This window comes from Protopterus annectens, chromosome 7.part0, assembly GCF_019279795.1.
Source record: "Protopterus annectens isolate FY-2018-M chromosome 7.part0, PAN1.0, whole genome shotgun sequence".
NCBI classification, from domain to species: Eukaryota; Metazoa; Chordata; order Ceratodontiformes; family Protopteridae; genus Protopterus; species Protopterus annectens.
The window spans coordinates 1,993,097,171-1,993,123,997 of NC_056739.1; the positions used below are offsets into that span (position 1 = coordinate 1,993,097,171).

Here is a 26,827-nt window from a genome sequence, read left to right on the forward strand (position 1 = left end):
TTTACAGGTGCATGAAAACAGCTTGTTTCAAATACTGGAGAAAAAAGTAAGGTTTTTTTTCATGCTTTTCATTTTCTAACCTTTGCTTAGAAAAAAAAGAAAACATTCTTTTCTATGGGGCAAATTAAAAACATTAATTTATACTTCAACTTGTGTACACACATAATATGATCCATGCACTTTTACATCTGTTCCCAGCAGCCCTGGATCACAGCATTATTTGCTTATATTCAGCCATTATCTTGTTACAGTGAAAACCCTGGATACAATGCAGTCATGAAATAAGTACATAAGCAGCAGTCTCTTATGATGCCTATTATATTGAACTTCTTTTCTGTGTAACATGCAGTTTACTTAAGACATTTATTATACACATTTTAGTAAGAACAACTATTTGTATTACTTAAAATTCCAACGTCACCCCTTCATTGTCCTTCTAAACATTAATGACAGTGTCAGAATTATGCTTTTGTCTCCTCTTACCAGTTTATCACAGTCAACAAACTTCCTTTCTTTTTTAGTCATTTCTTGAAGAAGCACAGTTCTTGTGTCCAAGCTGCATCTAATGGAAGTGGTACTTTACATTTCTTCTATTTATTTCTTAATTCCACATATTGCTGGTCTTGTTCCTTATAATCCCGACTACTTCAACATCAGGTTATGGTTCAAGTTCAAGATACTCTTGATTTTTCTAGTCAGCTACTGGGCTGTATCTTTTGCTCAATCATTTTTCTATGTGACAATGGAAAAATGTTTCACTGGAAAGTTGTCTGTATGGGCTTGAAGATGGAGAATCTTCTTTAGCTTGCAGGCTCACTGTTAGCTGGGTAAGCCTTTTTATTTCCTTCTTAGCCTGATCTGCATCAGAAATGTCTTTGAATCCTCTAGGAAAATATTTTCTTAAAATAGCTGGATTTAGCATCTTGAATCTCACACATGCTTCTTGACATCCTGTTATTGCAGGGGCAAACTTGTCTCCCTTCTGTCTTGTGTGCAGTGAAAATTTGTTTCCCCTAAACACTTTGATGTCCCTAGTCTGTAATGTTTTTCCTTTTGCCACATTTTTGTCAGGAGCAGCTTATTTTGATGTTATGACTACATGTTTACTAATATACATATGTAGCTGCTTTTTTGGCCAAATTTGAAGCAATACACATGGTGAACCCTTTCAGTTAACAAATCATGCTGTGAAATACCAGTCCAGTTGCTTATCTGTACTTTCGTTAAATTAATGCAGTCTGTTCCTTCTGGTTTCTCTGGTGTAGCAGAAAATTTTAGATTATCTCTGAGTCTGTTTTAACTTTACTGTTTTTAAACAGTTGTTCTTGAGGAGCCTGGTATTCATCCAGTCTTTTGCTCAATTCATCCTCTTATTTCTTCAGTTTCATCATCTCATCTGAGTAGCTTCTTAAAGTTTATTTTGCTCTTTTCAGCCTTTTGTTATTGGATTATATGTATTCTTCTAATGTTTAACATATTTTAAACACATCTAAATGCATTTGATTTATTTTTCCTCTAAATTACTGGAAACCATCTCATTTACCAAAGCTGAAACCTGCTAAACAAGTATAAGGCTTTTCCCCACCAGAGTTTTTTCTTATCATTTGCTAGTTAATTTCTTACTTTCTCCATATTTTTCTTTGCTGATACCCAGGCTGTCTAGTGACTAACCACTGAATGAATGTTACCCAAATTGATATATTTTGCTGACTTTCTTTCCTCACAGTTTCAGTTGTCACTCCGGGAGAGCTCTAATCAACTTGATCACTGTACAACCATCTTGGAACTCCTAGACTCCGGTATTTTTAGCTATTGTGCCAGATGTCAATCTTATTTACATGATCTATTAATAGAGGTCACAGTGTGGAAAGTAATGGTGAATCCCTAAATGTGGATCATATAGAAAGATGTGCATTTGGTAAATCACTGTAATTACAGTTCATTTATTTTACAGGGAGTGCAAAGGCTCATTCTCCTTTTGGACCTTAAAACTTGTCCTGTGTCTCCAAGTGTTAGCTGCCATTGTTGCACCATATTCATCTATATTCAGATATTCAGCATTGATGTTTTCTTGTTCTTTCTGTCTGAGAAAGTATTGGACGTGACATGATTTTCATTTCTATTTTATCACTTTTTTAGTGTCAACAGTTACTGCTGGTGTCAAGTCTCCAATCACCATCATAACCACAAAAGTAGTGACATCTGTAACTGGAACTACAACAAAGTTTATCACAGCTCTTCCTAAAATCCAAGCTGGACAGCAGGGAGTCACACAGGTACATTGTACATAATATGAAAATTAATAAGACCTCCTTGCATGTTGTATTTTTATATCAGTTGACCAAAATGAATTTGCAAAATGTTAAAGACTTCAGTGTTTTGTGATACAAGCTCTAATTATTAAAGATCTTAGATTCAAATGTCATATCAGTGATAAGGACCTTGCATCTGTAGAAGCATGCTATGCATAAAGTCAACAGTGTTCAGTGTCCCCACTTCAGCTGATATCTTGTTTGCTGTAAAACTTTTGGAATGCCACTTTTGTCACTTGTTGCAGCAGTTTTAATTATTGATAGTAGTAAAACCTCACTGAAAATGGAGGTATTAAATCTCTGGTAAGCTTAATAACAATTAGTAAGGGTCTTTATTGTTACTGTTTCCTTTCATAATTTAGAATTTCCACTTAACTCACTTTTTGCGTCTTCACTGCATTTTGTTAATTTAAAGTATTTATAAACATTCAATAGCTATAGTTTCCTCCCTGGGACCCTGTTACCTTTGCCATGTTGTATAACTGGGATCAGGAGAGAAGGGTACAGAAAACAGAGTGAGGCATGAAATGGACAAAGGAGAAAAACAAACTTGTTGATAATGGAGTCAGAACTCTTTGCCCAAAAAATTCTTCTTTTGCCTTATTTTGATGAGCTCTGAATATGAAAAAATAGTGTGCTGGGGATCAGATCTCTCATCTTTCCCTATTTTGGAGGAAAGCTCCTATTTTCAGGCCTGATTTACCTTCATCACACTTGATTTTTGAATTTGTGTAGTACACAGAAAACCACATTACACGATCAATATACTGGTGGTAGTAATAATTTAAAGAAAGAGGACACACATGCCACACCTCCCTTTTCCTGAAGCAAAACTAAGTGACCTTATGTGTTAGAATTTTGCAAGACAATTCATTAAAGTCTACAGATTTTAGTGTATCTTTGATATTTTTCCATCATGTTGTCAGTGTATGCTTTTTACATGTATTTTTGAGTAGTATCCCACATTCCTACTGGAAGCAAAAAAAAAAAAAAGATTTGTGCTAATTGGTATTCAGGCTTTGTGTTTAATAGATGCCCAGATTTTCAGTTGGATATTCCTACTTTTCAAGGGTCTTTGTTCCTATTTTCATTGTTTGCAGGTTGAGAGGAATGCTGGAGAGATGGGTAGGCATCTGTCCTGTAAAAGTATACAAGTGGGGGGGTGTTCTGCTTCCCTGCAAAATCCTTTCAGTCAGTGTTTTTCATTCCATGATAGAAGTAGCCTCTGGTGCTCAACTTTTGCTATCGTGTGAATTTTTTTTTCTGTTTTGTAACTGTCATATAAATATAGCTGCTCAGAGAGAGAGAGCGAGGGCGAGAAAGAACAAGAATAGAGAGGCCTCGTTTGCTGGATTTCAGTACTGATCAGTAATTTATTTATGCAGATTTAATATTTTGTGAGCCAGCTTTTACTTCACTTGAGGCTTCTCTAGTAGTAAGGATGCAGATAAGTAAAATTTCTGTTATAGGTAAATACAACTTCAGAGGATCTTTTTTGCATAGGTATTGCTGTCAAGCAGAGTCATTTACCCATAGAAAAGCTGGGGGCTGGATTATGAGTAGTGGTAGAGCAAAGCCCCACTCTAATATTGTTGCAAGTTTATCTCTTTTGTAAATCTGTTATAACGAGTAAATTCACATAGCTCTACTTTCTTTAGACTCCAGTCATTGTTAACTTGCCAGCTGTAAATCTTATTTCCGTGATCTAATAGTAGGAATCACAGTGTGGAAAATGTGGCTCGGCTTTCCAAAGGTGGGTCATATACAAAGATTTGTGTCTGGTAGATCACTGTATTCCATTGTCATATTACGGAGCACTTACATGAATGTGTTAGTTGCAACATGACTGTGCATGAACAGCATAATGCAGCTACAGTGCATTTATCATGAAAAGGAGCCCTAATTTTCAATTTTTCTTGGGAAAATACCGGTAAATCCTGACTTGAGGCTGTGTAAATATTTGAAAATTATGGGATATGACATTTTGGGCTAAATCAGTCATTCACCCCAAACTGTACATCTTCTAATGTTTACTCCTTACAATGCTGATAACTTAATTTATTGAGTATCATGTATACAGAATCTGCTTTAATTTTCAAATATATGAGGAATAAGGAAAACGCAGGTATAATTCCAGATTTCTTCTCATGAAAATGGAATTCCATTTTTGGAGAACATTAAATTATTGTCCCTGTTCATGAATGTAATGAGAGGATTGTTTTGTATTGTGAACCTAAACTAAAGTGATGATAAAAATCTGTTTTTCCATGATCAGGAAATGCAAAACAAAATGGTACACTCCTATGTCTCAAACTCTTAGCGTAAGAAATCTCGACAAAGCCTAAAATAATGCAGGAGAGGCCCAAAATAATAGGGACAGATTTTAAATTTTGCTGTCATGAACTCAAAGTTCAGAACCAAAAGCAACTCCAAGGGAAAGATGCTGCCCCCAGGAATCGTAGACAGGAAATTGGAAGTTTCCACCAGTAAATCACAGAGCTGTGCAAAATTTCATCTGTGTTACTGGCTGTGATTTACTGATGAAAACTTCCAGCTTGCTGTGTACGATTTGTGGGGGAAGCATCTTTTCTGTGTGGTTGCTTTTGGTTCTGAGTTTTATTGCCACACAGATTTGGCTTTCTGTTCTGTTTTGGTTAAAGTTAGAAAGTTGCTAGAATAAAATAATTGTGTTAGTGTGCATTTTCTGAAGGATATGAAGTCTGAAACTCAAATGTATGTCATTATTTAGTGATTTTAGTCCTCACTGATTTGTCAGAAAACCACAAATTTTATGAGGAACAGACAAAAAATTTGAGACAAAAATCTGAAAATTCAAGAGATAAGGTTCCACTTCTTGTCAGTAATGTTTGTTCAGTGCTGGTTATTTCACTGAAAGGCAGAAAACAGCACATACCTGAGAGCACTGCAAACATTAATGCTCTTCCTTGCTACAAGTGTAAAAGCACTTCCTCTGTACATTATGTGCTACTTTTCTTCTGTGTAGTACAGTCTGGTGTATTATTTTATTTTTGACTTTAAACAGTTAAGTGTTATTCTTTCAAGACACCCACTTCAGCTGATTTCTCATTTTCATAAGTTGCTTTTATGTGCCTTGTTCACACATTTTCACACGCTTTTATAATTATCACTTAAGACAAAGGCAGACATAAATGAACCCAAAATATTATTATTTTTGTTCCATTTGCATACATAATACATCACATATCCTTTCATTCTCTGTAATTATCATTATTCCAACATTACATAAATTGCTGAATTCCTGCCATCCCTTAAACCTCACTTATCATTCTCTTGAACATTATTCTGTATGCATTGTTCCTACAATTTCCATTTATTTCTAAGTAATTTGCTCCCTCCCTTTTCTAAAAATCCCTCTTCCAGTTCTTTTATCTTATTTTATAAAATTCAGTACTTCAAATGCAGCTGATGTAGGCTTTGCTTTCCATTTTATAGTATGTAATTGTTTTTTTGGGAGCCAACAGAATTAAACTTAAAAAAGCCTTGCTATGTTAAGGCAGTTCAGATGCTGTGTCCTACCTCAAAAAAAATCATGTCCTTAGTTTCATGCATTTGCTCACCCAATATTTCTGACAGAGTACTCTGTAGGGAATTTTTAAAATTTGCCAACACACTACACTCCCAAAGTATGTACATGTTCCTAGTTACCTCCTTCTTCTCCATCTTACCTTCAACATTTGCTGTCTACTTGAGGAAAAAATATTTGAATTCTGTTTGGGGTATAAAAATACCATGCAAACACTTTCAAGCAAAGATCCTAAAGCTTCTGGACTTTGTTGTATTCTTGGAAGCCACACCTATGTCCTCCCATTGTTCTGTTGTAAATTGCTTTTCCAGTCTCTCTTCCCAATCTTTTCTAACCTGCTCAGATTGATTTTTATAGTTATTATGCACTATTTTATATGTTGTAATAAGCATCCCTTTTTAACAGCAGCGTCTGTTCTGGATTAAACTAAAAGCTCTGTCAGAGCAGGTATTTCACTTAAGCTTACCCTATCCCATTTCCTTACCTATATTCTGATATCAGTCTGTGGTTGGGAAGGCAGTCTCTAGCCTGCAGTCTAAATGTCTTCTTGGCCTCATCCCACTCTAGTACTTTCCTCCTCTAGTTATTTACTCCAGTACCTTGGTTCCTTTGCCAGTTTTCTCCAGTAAATTCCAGGCCCTCTTATCTATTTTCGGTACCCCTACTTGCAGTCACCCCAAATGGCAAAATCTCCTTTGTCCATTCTTGTGTTGGCTTAGTTCTTAGAGCACTTTCTATTACTTTATGAATATAATACTCCTTAAGGATCTGCACACAAAATCCCACTTTTTCTATTTCATGAGCTTCTCTCCTGCTTCATCGTCATCCTTTTCCATTTTGAATTATAACCTACTTGTGTTATGTAAATGAGCTTTAACTGCTGCAGTAAAATATCCCTTCAAATAAGGTAATCCTAAACCACCTTCTTCTAATGGAAGGATCAACTTATTCCACTTAATAATTGCCCTTTTCCCCACCCAGATAAATTATTTCAACTTTTTATTAATTATTGTCTAGAACTTATCTGCTTGTATCTTACTATCCATATCCATAAACAACAGCTTTCAGTTTCTCAGATTTGGCATTATTTTTTGTCTACTTTCTTCCCACATATCATTACCTGCCATAATAGAAGCCTTTTTAATCCATACTCCTAAATACTTCACCTTATCATGTCCCCATAAATATGGGTATTGCTGAACCAATTAAAGTGTGGATACATAATGTACTGCCATAGCCTTTGTTTTATCTTCATTAGTTTTATAGAGTGAAAAGACTTGAAAATGTTCCACAACACTGAGACATTCTTTTTCTGGGTTTATTAGGTACAAATTAATATCACCTGCAAATAAGGACATCTTTTCATGATTACCATACAAATTATATCCTTGCATTTCTGAGTCCTTCATTTTCTTTGCAAATGCTTGGGGGTTGGCATAATAGTTAAGGTGTTTACTTCACAGACACGAGGTACAGACTTTGATTCTAACCTCTGAGAGAAATTGGCTAGGATTGAAATGACCCACAAGAGCCACTAGCATAGTACTTGCTTATGAACCTGTTGACTTATGGCTCTAAATATAAAGCAAGTAAAGGAGAAAGATGACAAGTCTGCCTGGTTCCTCTCTTCAAATACAACTTATCAGAGAAGAACCCTCCCACTTTAATTCTTGCCTTTGATCCTTCATATATCCCCCTAATTAACTTAATGATTGTATCAAGGAATTCAAATACTTCCATTGCCCTACTCATAAAATCCCAGCTTACTCTATTGAATGCTTTTTGTGCACGAAGACCCGGTAACAGCAGCAGTATTTTTTTGCATTCTGCTTCCCTCTGCTTCATCATTGCTCTCTTAGTTTTTTTTTTATCAAACAAGAAACATCTTTATTAAATTATCGCTAATGACATAGGCAGTCATACATTTACACAAATGAAAATGAACCATATCGACATAATTTTAGCTGCAAACATTATACAGCACTTATAATTGTGTCCCTATTATTTCATCAATCAGCCACATTGTCGAACGGCATTTCATTGGAAATGCCGTTTGTCGAACCATTCTGACTGAGATTTCATTATGGTAGGGGTTAAGAAATTTGCTCTTTCCTCACTGTAGTGCAATCCCTGAGTCTGCATATATAATCAGTGGGGGGGGGGGGGTTGATGAAATAATGTAGACCTCTTATAATCTGTTTGGTCCCCTTCAGTCAAACATTCTCATTCAAATCCTGCCTTCTTTTAAACCTCATTCCTTGTCTGGATGTATTGTTCCCACAATTTTAATTTTTTCTATGGAATTTGCTGCTTCCCTTTTCTAAAGATCCCATTTCCAGTTGTTTTATCTGTGCTACTATATTTACTACTTCTAGTACAGTTAGTTTAGACTTCCATTTCCTAGTAATTGCTTTTTTGGCAGTCACCATAATTAGACTCAGCAATGCCTTACTGTGTCTAGGCAATTCCAATTCTGTATCATAGCTCAAAAAAAGTATTTCCTTAGCCATACCAATTTTCTCACCCAGTATTTCTGATAGAGTAGTTTGCAGGGAATTGTTCCCAATTACCTCTTTCTTCTCCATCACGCCTCCCAACATTTGCTATATACCCGAGGAAATTTTTTTAGTCTACATGGGGTATAAAAGTACCTATGTAAACACTTCCAAGCAAAGATCCTAAATCTTCTTGACTTTGTTGCATATTTTTTTTAGTCTACACAGGGTATAACAGTACCTATGTAAACACTTCCAAGCAAAGATCCTAAATCTTCTTGACTTTGTTGCATATTTGGGAGACATACATATATCCCCCCATTGTTTCTTTCTGAATTGCTTACCCAGCCTCCCTTCCCAATCCTTTCTAACCTCATCTGATTGATTCTTAATAGTTATCATGCAAAATTTTATATGCTGTACTAATTATTCAATCTGATGTTGTTAATCTTCATTCATTCCTTTCTGATGGGTATGGAATCGATCCTTGGTTTCGACTAGGCCGCTGTGCCAAGTTCGCATCAGCCAAAAAACTCTCATGCTAAGATTACCCATAGTGCCCCTCTCCCCATTAGCTCAGATCTTGTTTGCTGCGTACCGGTCAGAACGTGTCAAGCCTTTCACTCTCAGTTAAGTGGTTTTTGCTTGTTGATAAAACTTGCTTCTTGTTGTTGAATCTTTATTGTTTTTTGATAAATACCTTCTTGCTATCCCTTATCTGGTAAAGTGCCTCGTTCTTCCTCCCCTTTACCGTTTTTCTGGTATTCTTCCCAACCATCATTGGTAGCTCCCGCCCTTACCTTACCCTCTGTGGTTTTCTCGGGATACCATTGTTGGTACCCTTTTTCTTTCCTTCTTTCTTTTTCTTTATATATATATATATATATATAAAGTATGTTTAGTTGTTATAAACAACCAAAGACATGTCTAAAGACATGCGTCTGGAGCAATTCTCCCCGGGCCTCCGCTGAAAACAGGATCTGTGGAATCTAGTCGGACTTTCCCTGTCAACAAATGTTAAATAAATAAAATAAATTATATTGTTATAGTGTTGTAGTAGGTTTATTCTTGATATTTTGGTATTTACAGGTGTAGTGGCCTTGACTTTTGTGGTTATGGCGGACAAGAAAGGGACCACTGGGTTTAAATCTTGCGACTGGTGTGCCTGTAAAATGCCGAAGTCGGACTCCCATTCTTCTTGTGTATATTGCTTAAATGTGTTGCATTTAACTGTTCAACCACCATGTAATATTTGTGTGGGCCTTAGGACCCGTGCACTGAATGAGAGACACAATAAACTTATTCTTAAAGTACTACTCAGATCTCCTTTTTTCTGTGGGTTTTTCTGTGTCAGAGGGCTCTCCCCCTCCTAGAAAAGATGACAAGAAGAAGACCAATTCAGTTCCCTCTTCTTCTAAAGATCCGGAATCAAAGTCTTTAGAGCCTAGACCTAAATTGCCAAAATTGTCTTCAGTTCCCTCGGTTCCAGGGCTCAAAACCCCTTCCTCGGTGCCGATTGAAGAACTGATTCTGATTATGACTACCAAATTGCCTTCAACTCCATTGACTCCAGGACTTGAGTCCTCTACTTCGATGCCGACTACTGAACCAAAGTCTGATAAGACTATATCAGTACTGATGACCTCGTCTCCGATTACCATGGTACCGACCATGACTACACCTGTCCAGATTCTCCCTTTCATCCAAGCAGTAGAGTCTCCAATTCCAGTCACTTCCCCCCCTCCTTATTGCATTTTCTACAGGTCCATCAACCTCGGTGTCGAAGGGAGAGCCCATACCTCGGACCATATACTCCCCATCACGGATCCATTCTCGGGACAACTGCATAGTCCCTTCTTGGAATGTCCAGACTTCCCATCAGGGATATCCACCAGATCCTCCAGAAGCCTAGCAGAACTAGACTTGGTCAGACTTGTGGATCAACTCTTGACGGCTAGGGGGTTGTCTTCACTTAGTAAACCCTCTATCCCATTTGGAACAGAGGAGTTCTCTCCACAGACTCCATCTTGTACTCCTCCGTTGACCTCTCTGGGTCCAAAAACCTCGGCTCTGATGCCTTTCCCGGTTCCAGCTGTCATGGTTCTAATGGCATCCCCATTTGTGGCACCAATGATCACCCTATGGAAGTTGACTCCCTTGGAGCCGAGCCATCCTCGGGGTCATGACTGACCTGTCAGCACCAAGGGTCCTAGCTCGATGCCGATTTTTTTCTACATGTGCTACAGCCCCGATGACCCCAGCAGCACCGAGTCCCCTCGAGGTTTCTCTCCTGACGGTGGGTCTGTCGGAGTGGGATGTGACCCTGGTTCTGAGGTTGTCCCTCTCGGTTCTTGGCTCCCATCCTTCTTCAGGTGGGCCCGCTTTCCAGGTGATGGCAAGGGCACTGGCCTCTGCAGGCACTCAGCTGGCTCCACAGGCATCGGAACACCATATGTACATCCCTCCTAGACCTCAGTTGAAACAGTCTGCCACTCCAGTACACGGGTATGGGAGCTGCAAGATACCCTTGAACAGGGCATCCTCTCTCCCGAGTCCTCTTGGAAGCACCCGCCGAGGAGATTCCAAGGAAGAGAGCGTGCAAGAGGAAGCACATAGACTCCAATGAAGGGTATCTCATGGAAGACATGGACTATGATGAAGGGGGAGGGTCCCCAAAAATCTCCTCCTGAAGATGTCTCCTTCGGAGACATCCTTGAAATTTTGAAACAGCGAGGGGATTGGAAGTCCACAAACCCATCCTCTGAGGAGTCCATGTTCTTGCGGGCCTTCCATGCCTGGCCCTCTACCGCATGGGTGACCCTGCCTGCAGATTAGCTCATCCAGCTTGTCGTGCAGTGCGCCTGGAAAAAGCTCGACTCCATTGAGCCTATCCCCTGGAGACTGGATAAATTCTTATGTCCCCCTGAAGATAGTTCTCATTGGTGTAAAGCATTGCGTGTAGACGCTATGGTGGTGGCGGCAACAAAGAAAGAGCTTGCCGAGGAGAGCCACGCTGTTCATCCTCTGAACAAGGAGTCTGGGGCATTGGACAGACTAGGGAAGCGGACGTTCGCCTCTTCGACCTTCACCATTCAGTCATTGAATTATCTGGCACATTTCCCTAGCCTCCAGAGCGATCTCATCCCAGAGCTTTCTGGGACACTGTCAGGAGCTGTAGCTGATGAAGTCCGGAATAAGCTGGCCTTGCAACTTGCAACCCTAGAGTCCATCTCTTACTCGTCCATGAGGTTGGTCTCCCATGTAACCGAAGGGGTGGCTAGATCAGTGGGTGTAGGCGTTTTCATGAGATGTCACACCTGAATGCACCTCTGCAACCTCATGGATCCTTTCAAGGCTTCCTTCCTCGATGCACCAGTCGAACATTCCTCCCTTTTCGGATCCAAAGTGAAAGACGCACGAACAAGTTGTGAACAGGATGTCTGCCATAGGTGTCCATTTTTCCAATCCCCAACGATACTTCTGTAGGAATCAGAGGAGTGGGAAAATGTGGCACAGAAAGTCCCAGGGTCCTTTCCATGACGCACATGGCGAGTATACCGACAGGGCAGAGGGGGGTAACTCTTCCAGAAGATGCCCTTTTCGGGGCAGGGGTGGGTCCATGCAATCAGGGATGCAGAGATTCTTTCTCTGGCCAGCCATACCAGTGCTCCTGAAGAGCAGCCTGATTGCTTTCCTCTGGAAGCAGTCGGGGGACGTTTCTTGCTGCACCAACATGCCTGGCAAAATATCACCTCAGACTCCTGGGTGTAGCAGATCATTACCTGAGGTTATCCCATCCCGTCTTCACCCCAAAACTCCAAAACATATTCCCGATGTTCCACCCAGTCAAAGGGAATCTGCAGCTCAAAAGGTTCTAAAGCTGCTGCAAGAAAGAGTCATCCAGATAGTCCCACCAGACCAGATAGGATCCAGATCCTACTCAGGGTTATTTTTAGTGCAAAATAAAAACGGGACTGGGGACCCATTTTGTACCTCAGTATCTTAAACAAGTTTGTCTAGCAGACAAAGTTCAGGATCGTCACGGTTCAGTCTATCCTTCCTTTCCTGGAAAAAGCCGATTGGATGTGCTCTATAGATCTTCGGGATGCGTATTACCACATAAAGATAGACAAGTGATCCAGAGGATTCCTCAGCTTCAGACTGGGAGCCAATCATTACCAGTTTTGCGCACTGCCCTTTGGCCTCTCTACAGCCCTCAGAGTGTTTACCAAATGCATGGCAATGGTAGCACCTCAATTGAGACTGCAGGGATTCTGGGTGTTTCCATGCTTGGACAATTGGCTCCTCACAGCTCCCACCAAGCGTCTACTGATAATGGCACAACAGTACACTCTACTACAGACACAACATTTAGGGACTTCTATAAATATTGAGAAGAGTCACCTGACCCCTGCCCAGTCCTTGGAATTCATAGGGGCAATGCTCAACACACTATCTTGCACAGTCTACCTACCTCATCACAGATTGGAAAGACTTATCTCTCAGAACTGAGTGATACTGCCCCAAGACAAGGTGCCCGCTTGGGCAGTCCTTCAAATCTTAGGGTCAATGGCTTCAACAATAACAATTATCCCGCTAGCAAGACTACATATGAGAATACTTCAGTGGCTTCTGTTAACACAATGGTCAATGTTAACCCACCCGTTATCTTTCCAAATTCGTTTAACGAATCTATGCAAGAAGGACTTACTTTGGTGGATGCAGCCAGACATATCTCTATGGAGTCGACCATTTTTGCCACCACAGCCCAAGGCCACAGTGACCATGGATGCCTCCCTGACCAGGTTGGGGGGGGGGGCATTTTCAGGGACAGACAGTCCAAGGCACTTGGTCATCTGCAGAGGCCAATTTGCATATCAATGTCCTGGAACTAAGGGCAGTGGTTCTAGCGTTGCAAGCATTCCACCTCACCCTTCCATCAGGGACTATTTGCTATTTAGACAGACAACATGTCAGTGGCCTGGTACATCAACAAACAAGAGGGAACCAAATCCTATCCTCTGTGCCATGAGAATTTGGCAATGGGTGATAGCCTCCAACTACTTTCTAATAGCAATGCACATTCCCGGGGATTTCAACGTGATTGCAAACAAACTGATGTATTCTCCTAGCTCACGAGTGGTCCCTCAATCCTTCAGTGGCATCGATGATATTCGATTGCTGGGGCCAGCCTTGCTGAAACTTGTTTGCCTCGCCCATAAATCACAAGTGCAGAAGCTACTTTGCCCTAATCCCCCCTCGGGGAGAACCCCCGAGGGATGAGCTCCTGAGCGATTGGCCCACGGGACTGTTCTACGTCTTTCTCCCAATGCCATTGATCCCGCATTTCTTGCAGAAAGCAATTTGGTTGAGAAGCAAAGTAATTCTCATTGCTCCTTATTGGCCCCAACAAGTTTGGTTTCCTTTCCTATGGCCTCATTTAGTATGCAAACCATGTATTCTGGATCCAACTCCGGAATTACTGTCACACCCTCAAGGGCTATGCCACCCGAACCTTTCCAGCCTCAACCTAGCACCTTGGTTTCTCCACTTCCAGTAATTGCCAGGCAGAAGAATCTTTTCTGCCCTGTCTGTGACATTCTTCTGGCTTCTCATAAGCCTTCCACCAGAAAATTGTATTGTGACAAGTGGGAAGGGATTTAGTTTGTGGGCTCGTGATAATAACATAGATCCTGGTTCAGCCAAAGTCCCTGATGTACTTCATTATCTCTTCGGCCTATTACAATCCAGAGTAGCAGCTTCTAATATTAGGGTTCACCTAGCTGCTATTTTCACTTTTCACTATGGCTTCTGGGATACCTCCTTGATTTCTCATTGCCTCCGCAAAACTTTTCTGAAAGGGGTTTTTCACATCAGGTCCCCCATTAGAGAACCTGTTGAGCCTTGGAACCTCACCCTCGTGTTTGCAGGCACTAACTAAAACCCCTTTTGAACCTGCAGCCAATTGTGACATAAAATTTTACTTGTGAAAGTCTCTTTTTCTGGTGGCTGTTACTTCATTACGAAGAATATCTGAACTTCAGGCCTTATGTGTCAAACGCTCCTACATAATCTTTCACAAAGACAGAGTATTGCTTCTGATTAATCCTTCCTTTCTGCCCAAAGTAATTTCAGAGTTAACCATGAATCAGACAATCGACTTACCAGTGTTCTTCCCAAAATTTTCAAATAAAGAAGAGTACTGTCTCAATTTACTGGATGTACACAGACAATTATGGTTCTACCTGGACAGAACAAAATCCTTTAGAAAGTCCGACCAACTCTTTATCTCTTATTCTGGGCCTAAAGTAGGAGAGTCAGTTTTCAAGATTACCTTGTCAAAATAGTTGAGAGATTCCAAATGTTATGTCTGCCACCATAGCAAATTGCCCTTGCCAAACAAAATTAGAGCGCATTCAGCCAGATCTATGGCAACCTCAGTGGCTTTTCACTCTAGAGCTACCATGGATGATATTTGTGCAGCAGCAACGTGGGCCTCCCTACATACCTTTATTAATCATTACAAATTGGATTTGGAGAGAGCTGCCTTTGGCTCAGTGGTACTCAGGAATATTCTTCCATAGGGCCTCCCAGGAAACTAGGTAGCTAGGGACTCTGTCCCATCAGTAAGGAATGAATGAAGATTAAAAACATCAGATAAAGAAGTTATGTCTTACCATAATGTTCCATCTGTGCTTCATCTTCATTCATTCATTATGTCCCTCCCACCATCCCCCTCCAGTAGGCTCCTGGAGGTTTTTGGATACGGTCCTTTATCTTGTTTAGGGTATTCTGAGCAGAAAAGGTCTCCACTTTTACGCCCTTGGGCAAACTCGATCTGCAGTAACGAGGAGAGGGGCACTATGGGTAATCTTAGCATGAGAGTTTTTTGGCTGACGGGAGCTTGGCACAGCGGCCGAGTCAGAACCCATCAGTAATGAATGAATGAAGATGAACAACACAGATGGAAAGTTATGGTAAGACGTATAACTTCTTTTTTTTATAACAGCTGCTTCTGTTCTAAATTCTACTAAAAAGTTCTACCAGTGCTGGTCTTTGTTTAGGATCCTCCTATTTCTTTCTCTTTGCCTATACTCTGATATCCATCCTTGATAGGGAATCCATTAGACCCAGCTTCATATAGGCCCATTTCAGTACTAAACCATGATTATAAAGTGTTCATGTATATAATGGCTAAAAGAATGACAAAAGTAATGCCAAAATTGATAAATATGGATCAGTGTGGTTTTATGGAAGGCAGGCAAACATTTTACAACATTAACAGAACACTGATGATCCAGACAGAAGCAGAATGTAAGAAAATACCATTGTTGTTGGTGGGTCTTGATTTACAGAAAGCATTTGACAGAATAAGCTGGGACTCTGTGAGCAGGGCAATGGAAGTATTTGCATTTCATGAAAAAAATTATAAGGTTGATTAGGAAAATATATGAGGGATTGGAGGTGAAAATTAAAGTGGGTGGGGTCCTGTCTGATAATTTCTGCTTGAGCAGAGGATCCAAGCAGCGGTATCCTCTTTCCCCTTTGTTATTTGCATTACATTTCAAACCACCGGCAAAGAAAATAAGGGACTCAGAAATTTAAGGATATAATTGGTATGGTAGTCAAGAAAAGCTGGCTCTATTTGCAGATGATGCTATTTTATATGTGACAAAACCAGAAAGAGACACTACAGTGTTGTGGAACATTTTGACACAGTTTCAAATCTTTTCAGGATACAAAATTAATGAAGCTAAAACAAAGGCAGTAGTGGTAAATTATGTACCCACACATGGATTGGTTCAGCAATATCCGTATTTATGGGGACATGATAAAATGAACTATTTAGGAGTATGGATTAAAAGTGATTCTGGTGTGGCAGCTAAGGATATGTGGGAAGAGACTAAACAAAAGATAATATAAAAACTGAGAAAATGGAAGCTTTGTTATATGGATATGGATAGTAAGATATGAGCAGTCAAAATATTTTTAGTCCCTTTAGTCTTATACACAGGCCAGGCATATTTTTATCAACCAGAGGAGATGTTGTGGTTAGGAATTAATAAAAAGCTGAAGAACTTTATCCAGGAGGGGAAGATGGCGAGAGACAAGTGGGATAAGGTGATTCTTCTAGTAGATTAGGATTACCCAATTTGAAGGGGCAGTTCAAAGCTACAGAGTTAAGGCTCCTATACATAGCACAAGAAAGAAATCTATAATTCAAAGTGGAAAAAAACAAAGGAGAGACTGGGATTTTGGATGTAGGCCTTTAAAGAGAATAGCAATAATCATACAGAATATTGTATCCATAAAGTAGCAGTAAGTATTCTAAGAACTAAGCCAACATGGGAATGGAGAAAGGAGATGCTATCGATAGGGGATGGCTGCAATTAGGGATATAGACAGTAGGCAGGGGGAGGCTTGAATCTGAGAAAACTGGCAAAGGAACCAAGGTATTGTGAGCAAATAATTAGAGAGGGAAAGGTAATAGAATTGGAAGAGGCAAAGAATTTATTTGATCTACAGGTTAGAGGTTGCCTTACCTATCAAGGATTTTTTTTCAACACCTTTACTGAATTATCAGTTGTGACATGGACAAATTTACATTTATACAAAAGTAATCAAACTGAATTAAATTAACATTAACAAACATTTTACATCACATATATTGCTATATATCATATAAACTAAGCAATATTAGATAAATTATTCAACTGTCCCCTTTTTTAAGGTTATGGTTTAGCAGCCATAAACTCCATCATCACCGGGATGCTGCTGAGGGCAGAAAGCACATTCATTGTTGTCAGAATGATGGCCTCCACCAGACAACTGTACCCTTTGGATGTGTCTGATTGAAAGGAGGCTTAGTACCTAGCAGGCATATGGTAGAAGCCATGCACAGTAAGCAGACTGTGATCTGGGGCTGTACATTGTAAACGTTATTTGGGTGTGGCATATGTTGGCTATTACCTGAGGTAATAGTGTACTTGTAACATACGCTGTTAAGGCTCTTCACCCCTCACATATTAATTGTTTTCATAGGTGCTAATTTAAAACCTGCACTGTCCCACATAAATAGGTGGCAGTAGTTTGGATCATGAGACTGCAGCCCCTGTATTTTACATATAGTTTGGTTTGGTGTAGTGTAGATATTGTGAGCTAAAGTTAGATAACCTGCAAAGTAGTTTTGGCACTCTAAAGTGCATGAGGTCTTGTAACCACAAGGTAAATATATAGCAGTATGCCCTGCACAGCACTTATTTTATGTTTTGGACAAAGTAATTAGAAGACAGAGAAACATGAGAACTGTAGAGTACAGAAAACTCATTTTCACTGCTGACTAAAGAATAGAAATTCTAAGAAGGAATTCAACCTGCTGGCATGATCAAGGATGATATATCTGCCCCATATGTGGCTAATGCTCATTCCACTGAAATTAGATGCAGCCTGGTATTAGCTGTGAATTAAGATAGTGCAATACAGCAACTCAGTCCATCCCCAAATTTTCTTAAAATGCAGTTGGAGTTAAAGAATCTAGAGCTGGAGATGAGATGCTTGGAAATCAAAACAGAGAAAAAAATGAAGCCACTTGAACTGTAAAGCAAGGGAGCAGAGAGGAGATGAAACTGCAGAGAGAGACAATGAATCCAGCATGAGAAAAAAACAAACTGCTGACAGTATGACAGGGGCTTATGAGTTGTGGACTAAAAACAGAGCCATGAATGCCAAAGTTACTACTCAGCTGCTTTCTCAGTATAAATAGGGGATGACTTTGACAGTTATTTGGGTACTTGAAAGGGTGTGTAATCAAGACCAAGGGCAGTAGGTGAGTGTTTTAATACCCATTTTCATGAGTAAGGCAGTGTATGTATTAGGTAATGTGACTGATGGAGTGTTGTGATTTTGGTACAGTCAAAAATGTTTTGCTTGAATGTTTTAAGTTTAAGTGAAGGATAAGGAAAAATTAGGAGAAAAATTAGAAAGCAGTGATTTAATTGCAGGAAGAATCACTTTCTTTAATGGGTTGGTGAGTGACTGTCAAGTCACTTTGTTGAAGACATTATGATAATGGAGCCAGAGAACACTAGAATCTGGTTAAGAAATCAGGAGTGTAACACTGCAGAGGAACTGGTTAAAATGTGGTATTTCTATCTGTTTAGCATGGCACAGGCAGACAAGAGGGGTTTACATAGCACTACACATGGGTATAAGGGAACCCATGGTGGCAGCCTTAACCTTTACAGCAAATTCACAGGCCAAGGGTGAAAACACTCAAATGTTAACATAATGGGATAAAATGCTTTCATTGTAACTTTCTGGAGATTGTATGATCCATAAGTCCACAGAGACAAGGTGGGCAACAAAACATTTCATTGTCTTGAAGCTGAATCTGCTACATGTTATCACAAGCTCTTCAGCTTGTCTTGGAAAGGAGTAATGAAACCATTGCTAAGAGGGATGCTGCAGCACACATAACTATTATTAAGCTTGCAGTTGTTAGATGACACTCACCTACCTGAGCAGTCCACTCCAGTTAGAGCCATTTCAGGTGCCATTGACCATGGTTCACTTGATAGCAAGGGGAAAAGAAAGATAAATGGGTAGCTGTGTCTACTGATATCCTAGGAGATGTTCTTATAGGTAATGACTTTGATGACATTACTTTCTGTGCAGTTAATGTAGCAAAGGGGATACCCAGCCAATGCTCACAACTTTGACAGACGCTACTAATGTGGCTACTTCAGTGGAAGAATTAGAAAGTAAGTGGAAGTCTGAATCTGATCTGAAATTGTGAAAAGGTACCAGGATTTCTCTAGAAAGGGGGTGTATCAGGAAGCGATGTTTGATAGCGTCCACTGAATAAGTCTAATTTGTGTCACACTTTTCAAGCATACTAAGTTTCTATTAAAAGAAAACCAGGGAGGATCAAAGAGAGTTGAAATGGGCGTATCTTTCAGATCTTACCATACATGATTTTGAAAAAGGTAACTAAGGAGACTTCTGGTTCTCAAGGACAGAATGAGTCTGTGTACCGGGACCAAGGGTTACTATACAAAGAGTGGATTCCTGAAGGATGGCTAGAAAGGGAAGTGATTCAGCAGTTTGTAGTCCCAAGGACCTGACATAAAGCACATCTGGCCATAGCCAATAACATTTTCTTTTCAGAATATTTTGGATCAATGCTTACAAAAGAGAAAATTTATATTGACAAACATTGTGAAATACACAAGAGGGTATTGCAAGCTGTGTGAGCAGAAGACTGGCAAAGCAGATAACAGTTAGGCCTTCATTTATGTCATTATATGCTGTTGTGGGGGGTAGACTTTGCACCCCAAGCACCACAGGGAAAAGGTGTATTGTTGATTGTGGACCAGAACCGGTGTTAGCATTTTGGGAGCCTCTTGCAAATATCATGTTGGGGGCCCCCTGGGCAATTCAAATTTTAAGTATCACCTTGTCATAGCCACCCCTTTTAAACAACCTTATAGTTCATGCTGCAAGCTTTTAGGAGTAGTAAGTACACACTGACCTGTAGCCAGAATGCTCTTATTTATGACAAGCCTGTGTACCACACTATGTTGGCCCATCTCACAGAGGAGCATTAATAGTTATGGACACTTAGTTGTAACAAAAATGCATTACATCAACCCTATGTACAGGGTTGGACTTAGCTTAAATGGTGCCCTAGGCACTGCCTATTGTTTTACCCCCTCGCCATCATACACACTTGAATAAACCTGCGTGCACACACATCCTCCACTGCTTCCCCATCTTGGGCTCCCCACACCATGCACATTACTTTTTTCTTGCTTTTCTCAGTGTTTGCCGTAACTCTTTAGCTTATTGAAGAAGCTAGAACTCCCTATATGGTCTGAAGTGCATTTTAAAGGTTTTCTTTTTTGTACACAACTGGCTTGAAGAGAAATTATGATTAAAGAATGAAATTCAGTATTGCTATTCAACTGATCTGACCAGTGGTCTCGGGGTCCCAGGATCCAAGATACCCGAGAGAATCGGCATTGGATCCAAGGAAGCCCACTTCCTCAACTCTGGCAGTTTCCCTGACCAGGCCTGCTCTAATACCATCAGATCAGAGCCGATGTTGAATCCAGGAAATCGGTGCCAGGTCCTGGGGGTTGTGTTTAGCTCCAACGCTGTTGGATCCATCCCTTCCCCTTGATGCCTCCGCTATCGACAGCTTGGGTCTGATTCTGTCTGGGGTGAGCAGTTCTTCGGTTGGCCCTGACTTTTTGTCCTTGGCTGCCTCAGCTCTGAGGAGGGCAGGAGAGGTTTTCCTGTGTCCGTCAGCCTTCCAGGTGGTAGAGCCTTTTCTTTATATAGAGATCCATCCTCTCACATCTCAGATCTTAGCCCTCACCCCTCATCGCTTCTGAGTGCTGAGCCCATCATTCCTGCTCTTCTAGGTCAGCCTACCTGGGAAGCCTCTGTACTCATTCCCTACAAGGTTTTCCTTATTCTTATGACACCTCCCCCGAACAACCCATGGAGGAGATACCATAGAAGAAGATGTGCGGGAGGAGGCATATAGACTCCTGATGGAGTCTCTCACCAAAGACACCAACTTCGATGAGGGAGAACAATCTCTTTGATCACCACTTGATAACGTCTCCTTTGTAGACATCCTGGAAATCCTTAAACAGAAGGGTGGATGGTCTTCCCAACCTCCTCCTCCTGAGGAGTCAGTGTTTCTGGAGGATTTCTGGGTGGGCCCATTTATGTCTTGGGTGACCCCCTTGGCAGATGAACTTATTGACCTCGTTTCCCACCAGGCTTGAAAAGAACCAGACACTGCAGAGCCCATCTCCAAATACCTGGATAAATTTGTAGCTCCCCCCCAACAGACAGAACCTGTTGGAGTAAGGGTGTCCCTATTGATGCCATAATTGTGGTGGCAGCCACTATAAAGGAGCTAGCTAAGTAGACCTTCTCTTTCCATCCACCGAACAGGGAGTCCAGAGTGATGGACAGATTCAGAAAGCACATCTATGCCTCAGCTACATGTAACATTTAACCACTTACAGAGATTTGATAAAGAAAAACTCAAACTCTTTCACTGAGTCCATATTTGTAGAGTATCTTAAGAATGTTTCTGCTCAACTGGCCACTCTTTCATCCATTACCAATTCTTCGATGAGGTTGATCTTCAATACAGTAGAGGGCACCTCACTAGCAGCCGGTTCAGGCATAGCCATTAGGAGACATACCTGGATGAGGCTATGCGACTTTGCAGAACCCTTTAAGATGTCTTTTGCTAATGACTCTTTGATGGCTCCTCCTTATTACGGCCATCACTGAAAGATACACTTACCAGCAGGGAGCTGGCAAGAAAGACCCTGTCTGCTGTCGGAATCAAATTGTCTATCCCTCAACAAACGTTCTCTAGAAACCAGTGAGGTGGGAAGAAAATGTGGTTCCGGAAATCTCAGGGACCTTTTCAAGACCCACTTGGGGACACTTCCTTCAGAGGCAGAGGAGGAGGGATTTCAATGTCAGACATCACCCCAAAGGCAGAGGGGGTCCCCAGACCCAGGGTTTCAGAGACTCCTTCTCTGATAGCCCCTATCAGTACTCCTGAAGCGCTTGCCTGGCTGTCCATCACTGAAGGCAGTCAGGGGTCTTGTTGCCCTGCACCTGGACAAATCTTACAGACAATGCATGGGTGCTAAGTATAATATCCAGAGGTTACTACATTCCTTTTCTCTTCCACCTCCTGTCACAAGGAGGAAACTCCTCAACATTCCACCCAGTCAGAGGGAGTATGCAGCTCAAGACATTCAAAAGCTGCTACAAAAAAGAGTTATCTAGGAGGTCCCGCCCGAGCAGATAGGATTCAGAACTTACTTCCACTTCTTTTTGGTGCCAAAGAAAACAGGAGACCTAAGACCAGTTTTGAATCTAAGCAATCTGAATGAATATGTAAAGAAATCAAAGTTCTGAATGGTTACAGTTTAGTCCATCCTGCCCCCTTTTGCACCAGGATGAACGGATGTGCTCTCTAGATCTCCAGGATGTGTACTATCACATCAAAATAGTCTGGCGCTCCAGGAGACACCTGCGCTTTCAGCTGGGGGCCAATCATTACCAGTTCTGGCACTGCCCTTTGGTCTCATTACAGCCCCCCGGGTGTTTACCAAATGCATATCAGTTGTAGCAGCTCACCTGAGACTCAAAGGATTACAGGAATTTCCCTCTCTAGACGATTGGCTCCTCACCACCCCAGCCAGGTATCTACTTCTACAAGCCAGGGATTACTTGCTACAGATCTCCAACACCCTAGGTATTATGGTAAATCTTGCCAAATTGAAGCTGACCCCTACTCATAGGTGTGTACTAGGCTAATGGCCCTGTGCCTTTACAAGCCTAGCCGTAGGATTACCCTGGCATAGTGCCACCCAACCTTAGTTCCCAGTGCCTCTGTCGAGTAGAGCCACTGAAGTTATCCCCGGGGTGAATATTCTATCCCAGCCACTCATTAAGATTTCTCTTGAAGAAGGTCAGCGAGGTGCTCCGCTTGACATGTATGGGAAGTCTATTCCATAGCATGTGCAGTCTCTGGAAATAAAGTGCCTGTCTTGGTACTCGAACCTTGAATGCCTGCATGCAAAGCTGGGACTCTAACAACTACACTATCTCAGCATAAAAACAACTTGCCTGTCTTGGTACTCAAACCGTGAATGGCTGCATATAAAGCCAGAACTCTAACCACTACACTTTCTCGGTTTGAAAATAATCAGCCTTGCCAAGTCTTGAACCTAGGACCCTATACACCATAGTCAGAGCAATGTACCACTACACCATTTGAGCTGTCTGAATCTAAAATTTACAGGAACTTAACTGGATACAACAAATCAAGTGGCCTCATTGCCCTTCATGCATCACATCCTTGAGAAATCAGGTGTGGGACTTATTTTCTCGTCCCCAGCCAAATTAGTGTTGCAAGCTCTTGGGTCAGTATCAGGTGCCATGAGTCTAGTTCCTATAGCAAGACTCTTCATGTGAATCCTCCAGTGGATTTTGGCAGTACAGTGGTCTATTCCTTACTAGTCTCTATCTGTTCCCATCAAACTCAGTTTGATTTGTAAACATCATATTAAGCTGGTGGATCTAATCAGATGACCTGTTTTTGGGCAGAACTTTTCTTTTCCTCCTCCAGTAGGCACAGTGACCATGGATGCTTCCCATTTGGGGTTGGGGGCATTTCAAGAGAAAGATTGTCCAAGGCACGTGGTCCCTCTTGGAGACCAGATTGCATATCAGTGTCCTAGAGATGAGAACAGTCCTCCTAATGTTGCAAGCCTTTCAGGACATTTTACCCCTAGGGACTACAGCAGTACACACAACATGTCAGTAGGGTGGTACATCAACAAACAAGGAGGAACCCATTCCTACCCGTTGTACAGAAAGGACATGAGGGTCTGGGAATGGGCGATCTCTTCAGACTGCTTTCTAATTGCAATGTACATACAGGGGAAAGCGAGGGCTCTGGCAGACAGACTCAGCAGGTCCATTCTGATTCCTCACGACTAGTCTCTCAATCAATCAGTAGTGCCCACGATTTTCACCTGCTAGGCCAGCCTTGCTGCAGCGTATTGCCTCTGTCCTCAACAGATGCAACAAGTACTTCACTCTGATCCCTCTCTGGGAGTCACCGAGGATACTCTGATTCATGATTGCCCCGGGTCTCCAATATGCCTGTCCCCTCTTCCACTGATCCTGAAGTTTTACAAAAAAACAAGCAGGCTGAAGAGCTCAGTGGCCTCAACAGGTATGGTTCTTCTTCCTCTAGTCTCATCTGAAATATCTTCCATGGATACTGGAGCCCACTCAGGACCTTGTATCTCATCCATCAGAAATTCAACATCCGATCTCCATGCCTTCAAGTGGACTGCATGGTTTATCCACTTGCAGTGATAGTAAGATGGTCCAGGCTAGCTTCTCTAGTTTGTGACATTATATTGGCCTCCCAGAAGGCCTCCACCAAGAAAGTCTACAGAAGGAAATGGAAAAGATTCTCTATATGGGCTTCAAAGAATATTGACCCTTTCTCAGCTCCTACTTCAGCCATCCTTCTATTTCTCTCTACTCTTTTTAAGGAAGGGGCTAGTTTTCTGCTATGAAACTTCAGTTAGCAGCCATATCCAACTTCCACACTGGAAACAAAACCCTGTCTATATTAACTTACAGTTTATGTAAAAGCTTTCATGAGAATTTTTCTCCTTAGACTTCCAATCAAGGATCCCTCTCCTCCTTGGGATCTCGCAGTAGTCCTCCTGGGGTTGACTAAGAAACCCTTTGAACCAACAAACATGTGATATGAAGTTTCTGTCCTGGAAAACAATTCATCTGATGTTGTAGATCTTTATTCATTCCTTACAGATAGGACTTGGTTCTGTCACCGGAAGCGACACAGCCATTTCAAGCTCGCCAGCCAAAAACTCTCAGCTAAGACCTACCCATAATGCCCCTCTCATAGTCTCACCAGATCTAGTTTGCCACGTTCCTCGTCAGGCGTGCCAAGCCTTCTCTCTCAAAGCTAAGTGTTGAATTTTTGTGTCATTTTCTCTCAATACTTTAATTTTTAGTCAGTTTTAGCTAATTTTCATCTCTAGTCTATAGACTTGTTCTATTTCCTACCTGCTACCTTTGGTAGTTACCTTTATACCATCGTTGGTACTGTCCCTCTCTCCTACCTTGGTAGGCCCTCTTCTTACCACTTGTGGTATTTCTAGGTACCATTGTTGGTTCTCTTTCTTTCTTTCAATATATATTAAAAAAAATCTATTCTCTTTCACTCTGCTGCTGTTGTTTCCTTTTCTTGACTTTTTATGTCAGCTTAGATTAGTGTCATTATGTCGGAAAAAGCTAAATTGGGGTTTAAGCAGTGCGATAAGTGTGGGTGTAAGATGCCCAACTCAGGCGGTCACGCTCGGTGCGTTTATTGTTTGGGCGTTGACTATATAAATGCCTCGTGTGATATCTGCTCCAGTTTCAGTAACTGCACTCTAGCAGAGCGCAAAAACAAGTTGATTTTGAAAGATTTGATGAAAACGCCTTTTTCAGAGGCTCTCTCTGGGACAGAGGTCTCACCACCTCCTAAGATTAAAAAACAAATAGAAACGGAGTCACTCGGTTCCTACATCTCCGTCTGTTTCAGAGCCAGTCGACACCGAGCTTCTCCGCGCCTTGGTGCAGACAACCTAGGCACTAGGCTCTGTGTCTTCTCCTCGGTACCGCCTCTGATCTTGACTTCTATTATGGTACCAGCTTTGGCACCATCATCTTCAGTGCCATCTTTGGTTCTGACACCGGCTTTGACTACCATACCCACTTCAGCACCATCCTCGGCCACTGTGCCAATAGTTTACAGCTCCACAGGCAATGACCCTGTCTGTTCCAAAGGTTGAACACCTTCCCAGAACCAGATATTCTCCAACTTATGACCCTTTTGGGGCACCAATTTAGCCCTTTTCTTGAAGACCTGACTGTCCTTCAGCAGCCTCCTACAAGTCCACCAGGAGCCTTTCAGAGCAAGATGCAGTGCGGGTTGTGGATAGGCTTCTGGCAGCTAGAGGATTGCCCAACCCTACTAGGTCTTCCATCCCCTTTGGAACAGAACCTTTCATGGCATACTCACCAGTATATCCTCCACCAGCCTCTTCCCAGGCCCCAGAGACTTTGGTACCAGTGACCACCCCGGTGCATACTGTCTCGGCTCCGACTGTGGACGTTCCCCTGTTGGCACCGATTACTCTTGGCACATCGGCTCCATTGGAACTGGTGCACTCTCGGGGCAGTGTTTGGGCTGTTGGCACCATGGTTCCTAGTTAGGGGCCTATTTTTTCACTGGCACCGTCTATGTCCATGGCTCCACCGACAGCTACCAGTCCTCTCGTAGCTCCTCACCTGGAGTCGGGGTGTGACCCCGGTTCCAAGGTTGTCCTTCTCGGTTCCAGGCTCCCATCCCTCCTCGGGCAGGCCTGCTTTCCAGGTGATGGAAAGGGTCCTTGCTTCAACATGCTTGCAGTCAGCATCTATGTCATCGACACCAGAACCTCCCTTTAACATGCAGCTGTTCCAACCCCCTACTCTAGGATCCCGGGCATGGGAGCCGCAAGGCCTTTCCTGAAAGGAACTCTTTCTCCGGAGTCCTCCTCAGAAGATCCCACTGGGGAGCCACCCCGGAAGAAACGGTGCAAGAGGAAGCACCTCTATTCCCCTGAGGAATATGTCACTAAGGACACTGATTACGCTAAGGGAGAAGGGTCCCCACGGTTTTCTCCAGAAAACATCTCATTTGGAGACATTCTCAAAATCCTCAAGCAGAGGGGAGACAAAGTCCTCTAACCCTTTGGAGGAATCTGTGTTCTTGCATGCCTTCCATGCCCAGGCATCTACTTCCTGGGTGACCCCACCTGCAGATGAGCTTGTAAAGC

General features: G+C 41.8%; 1 protein-coding gene across 2 annotated transcripts in view; it reads left to right on the forward strand.

The window, feature by feature from the left end:
- LOC122807290 (host cell factor 1-like) overlaps positions 1 to 26,827 on the forward strand; it is a 3,131,707-nt gene that overhangs the window by 2,417,160 nt on the left and 687,720 nt on the right. For both annotated transcript variants that reach the window (XM_044078414.1, XM_044078415.1), the window contains exon 13: positions 2,140 to 2,276. In XM_044078414.1, the coding sequence (XP_043934349.1) occupies positions 2,140 to 2,276 (137 nt within the window). The remainder of the gene's footprint in view (positions 1 to 2,139; positions 2,277 to 26,827) is intronic.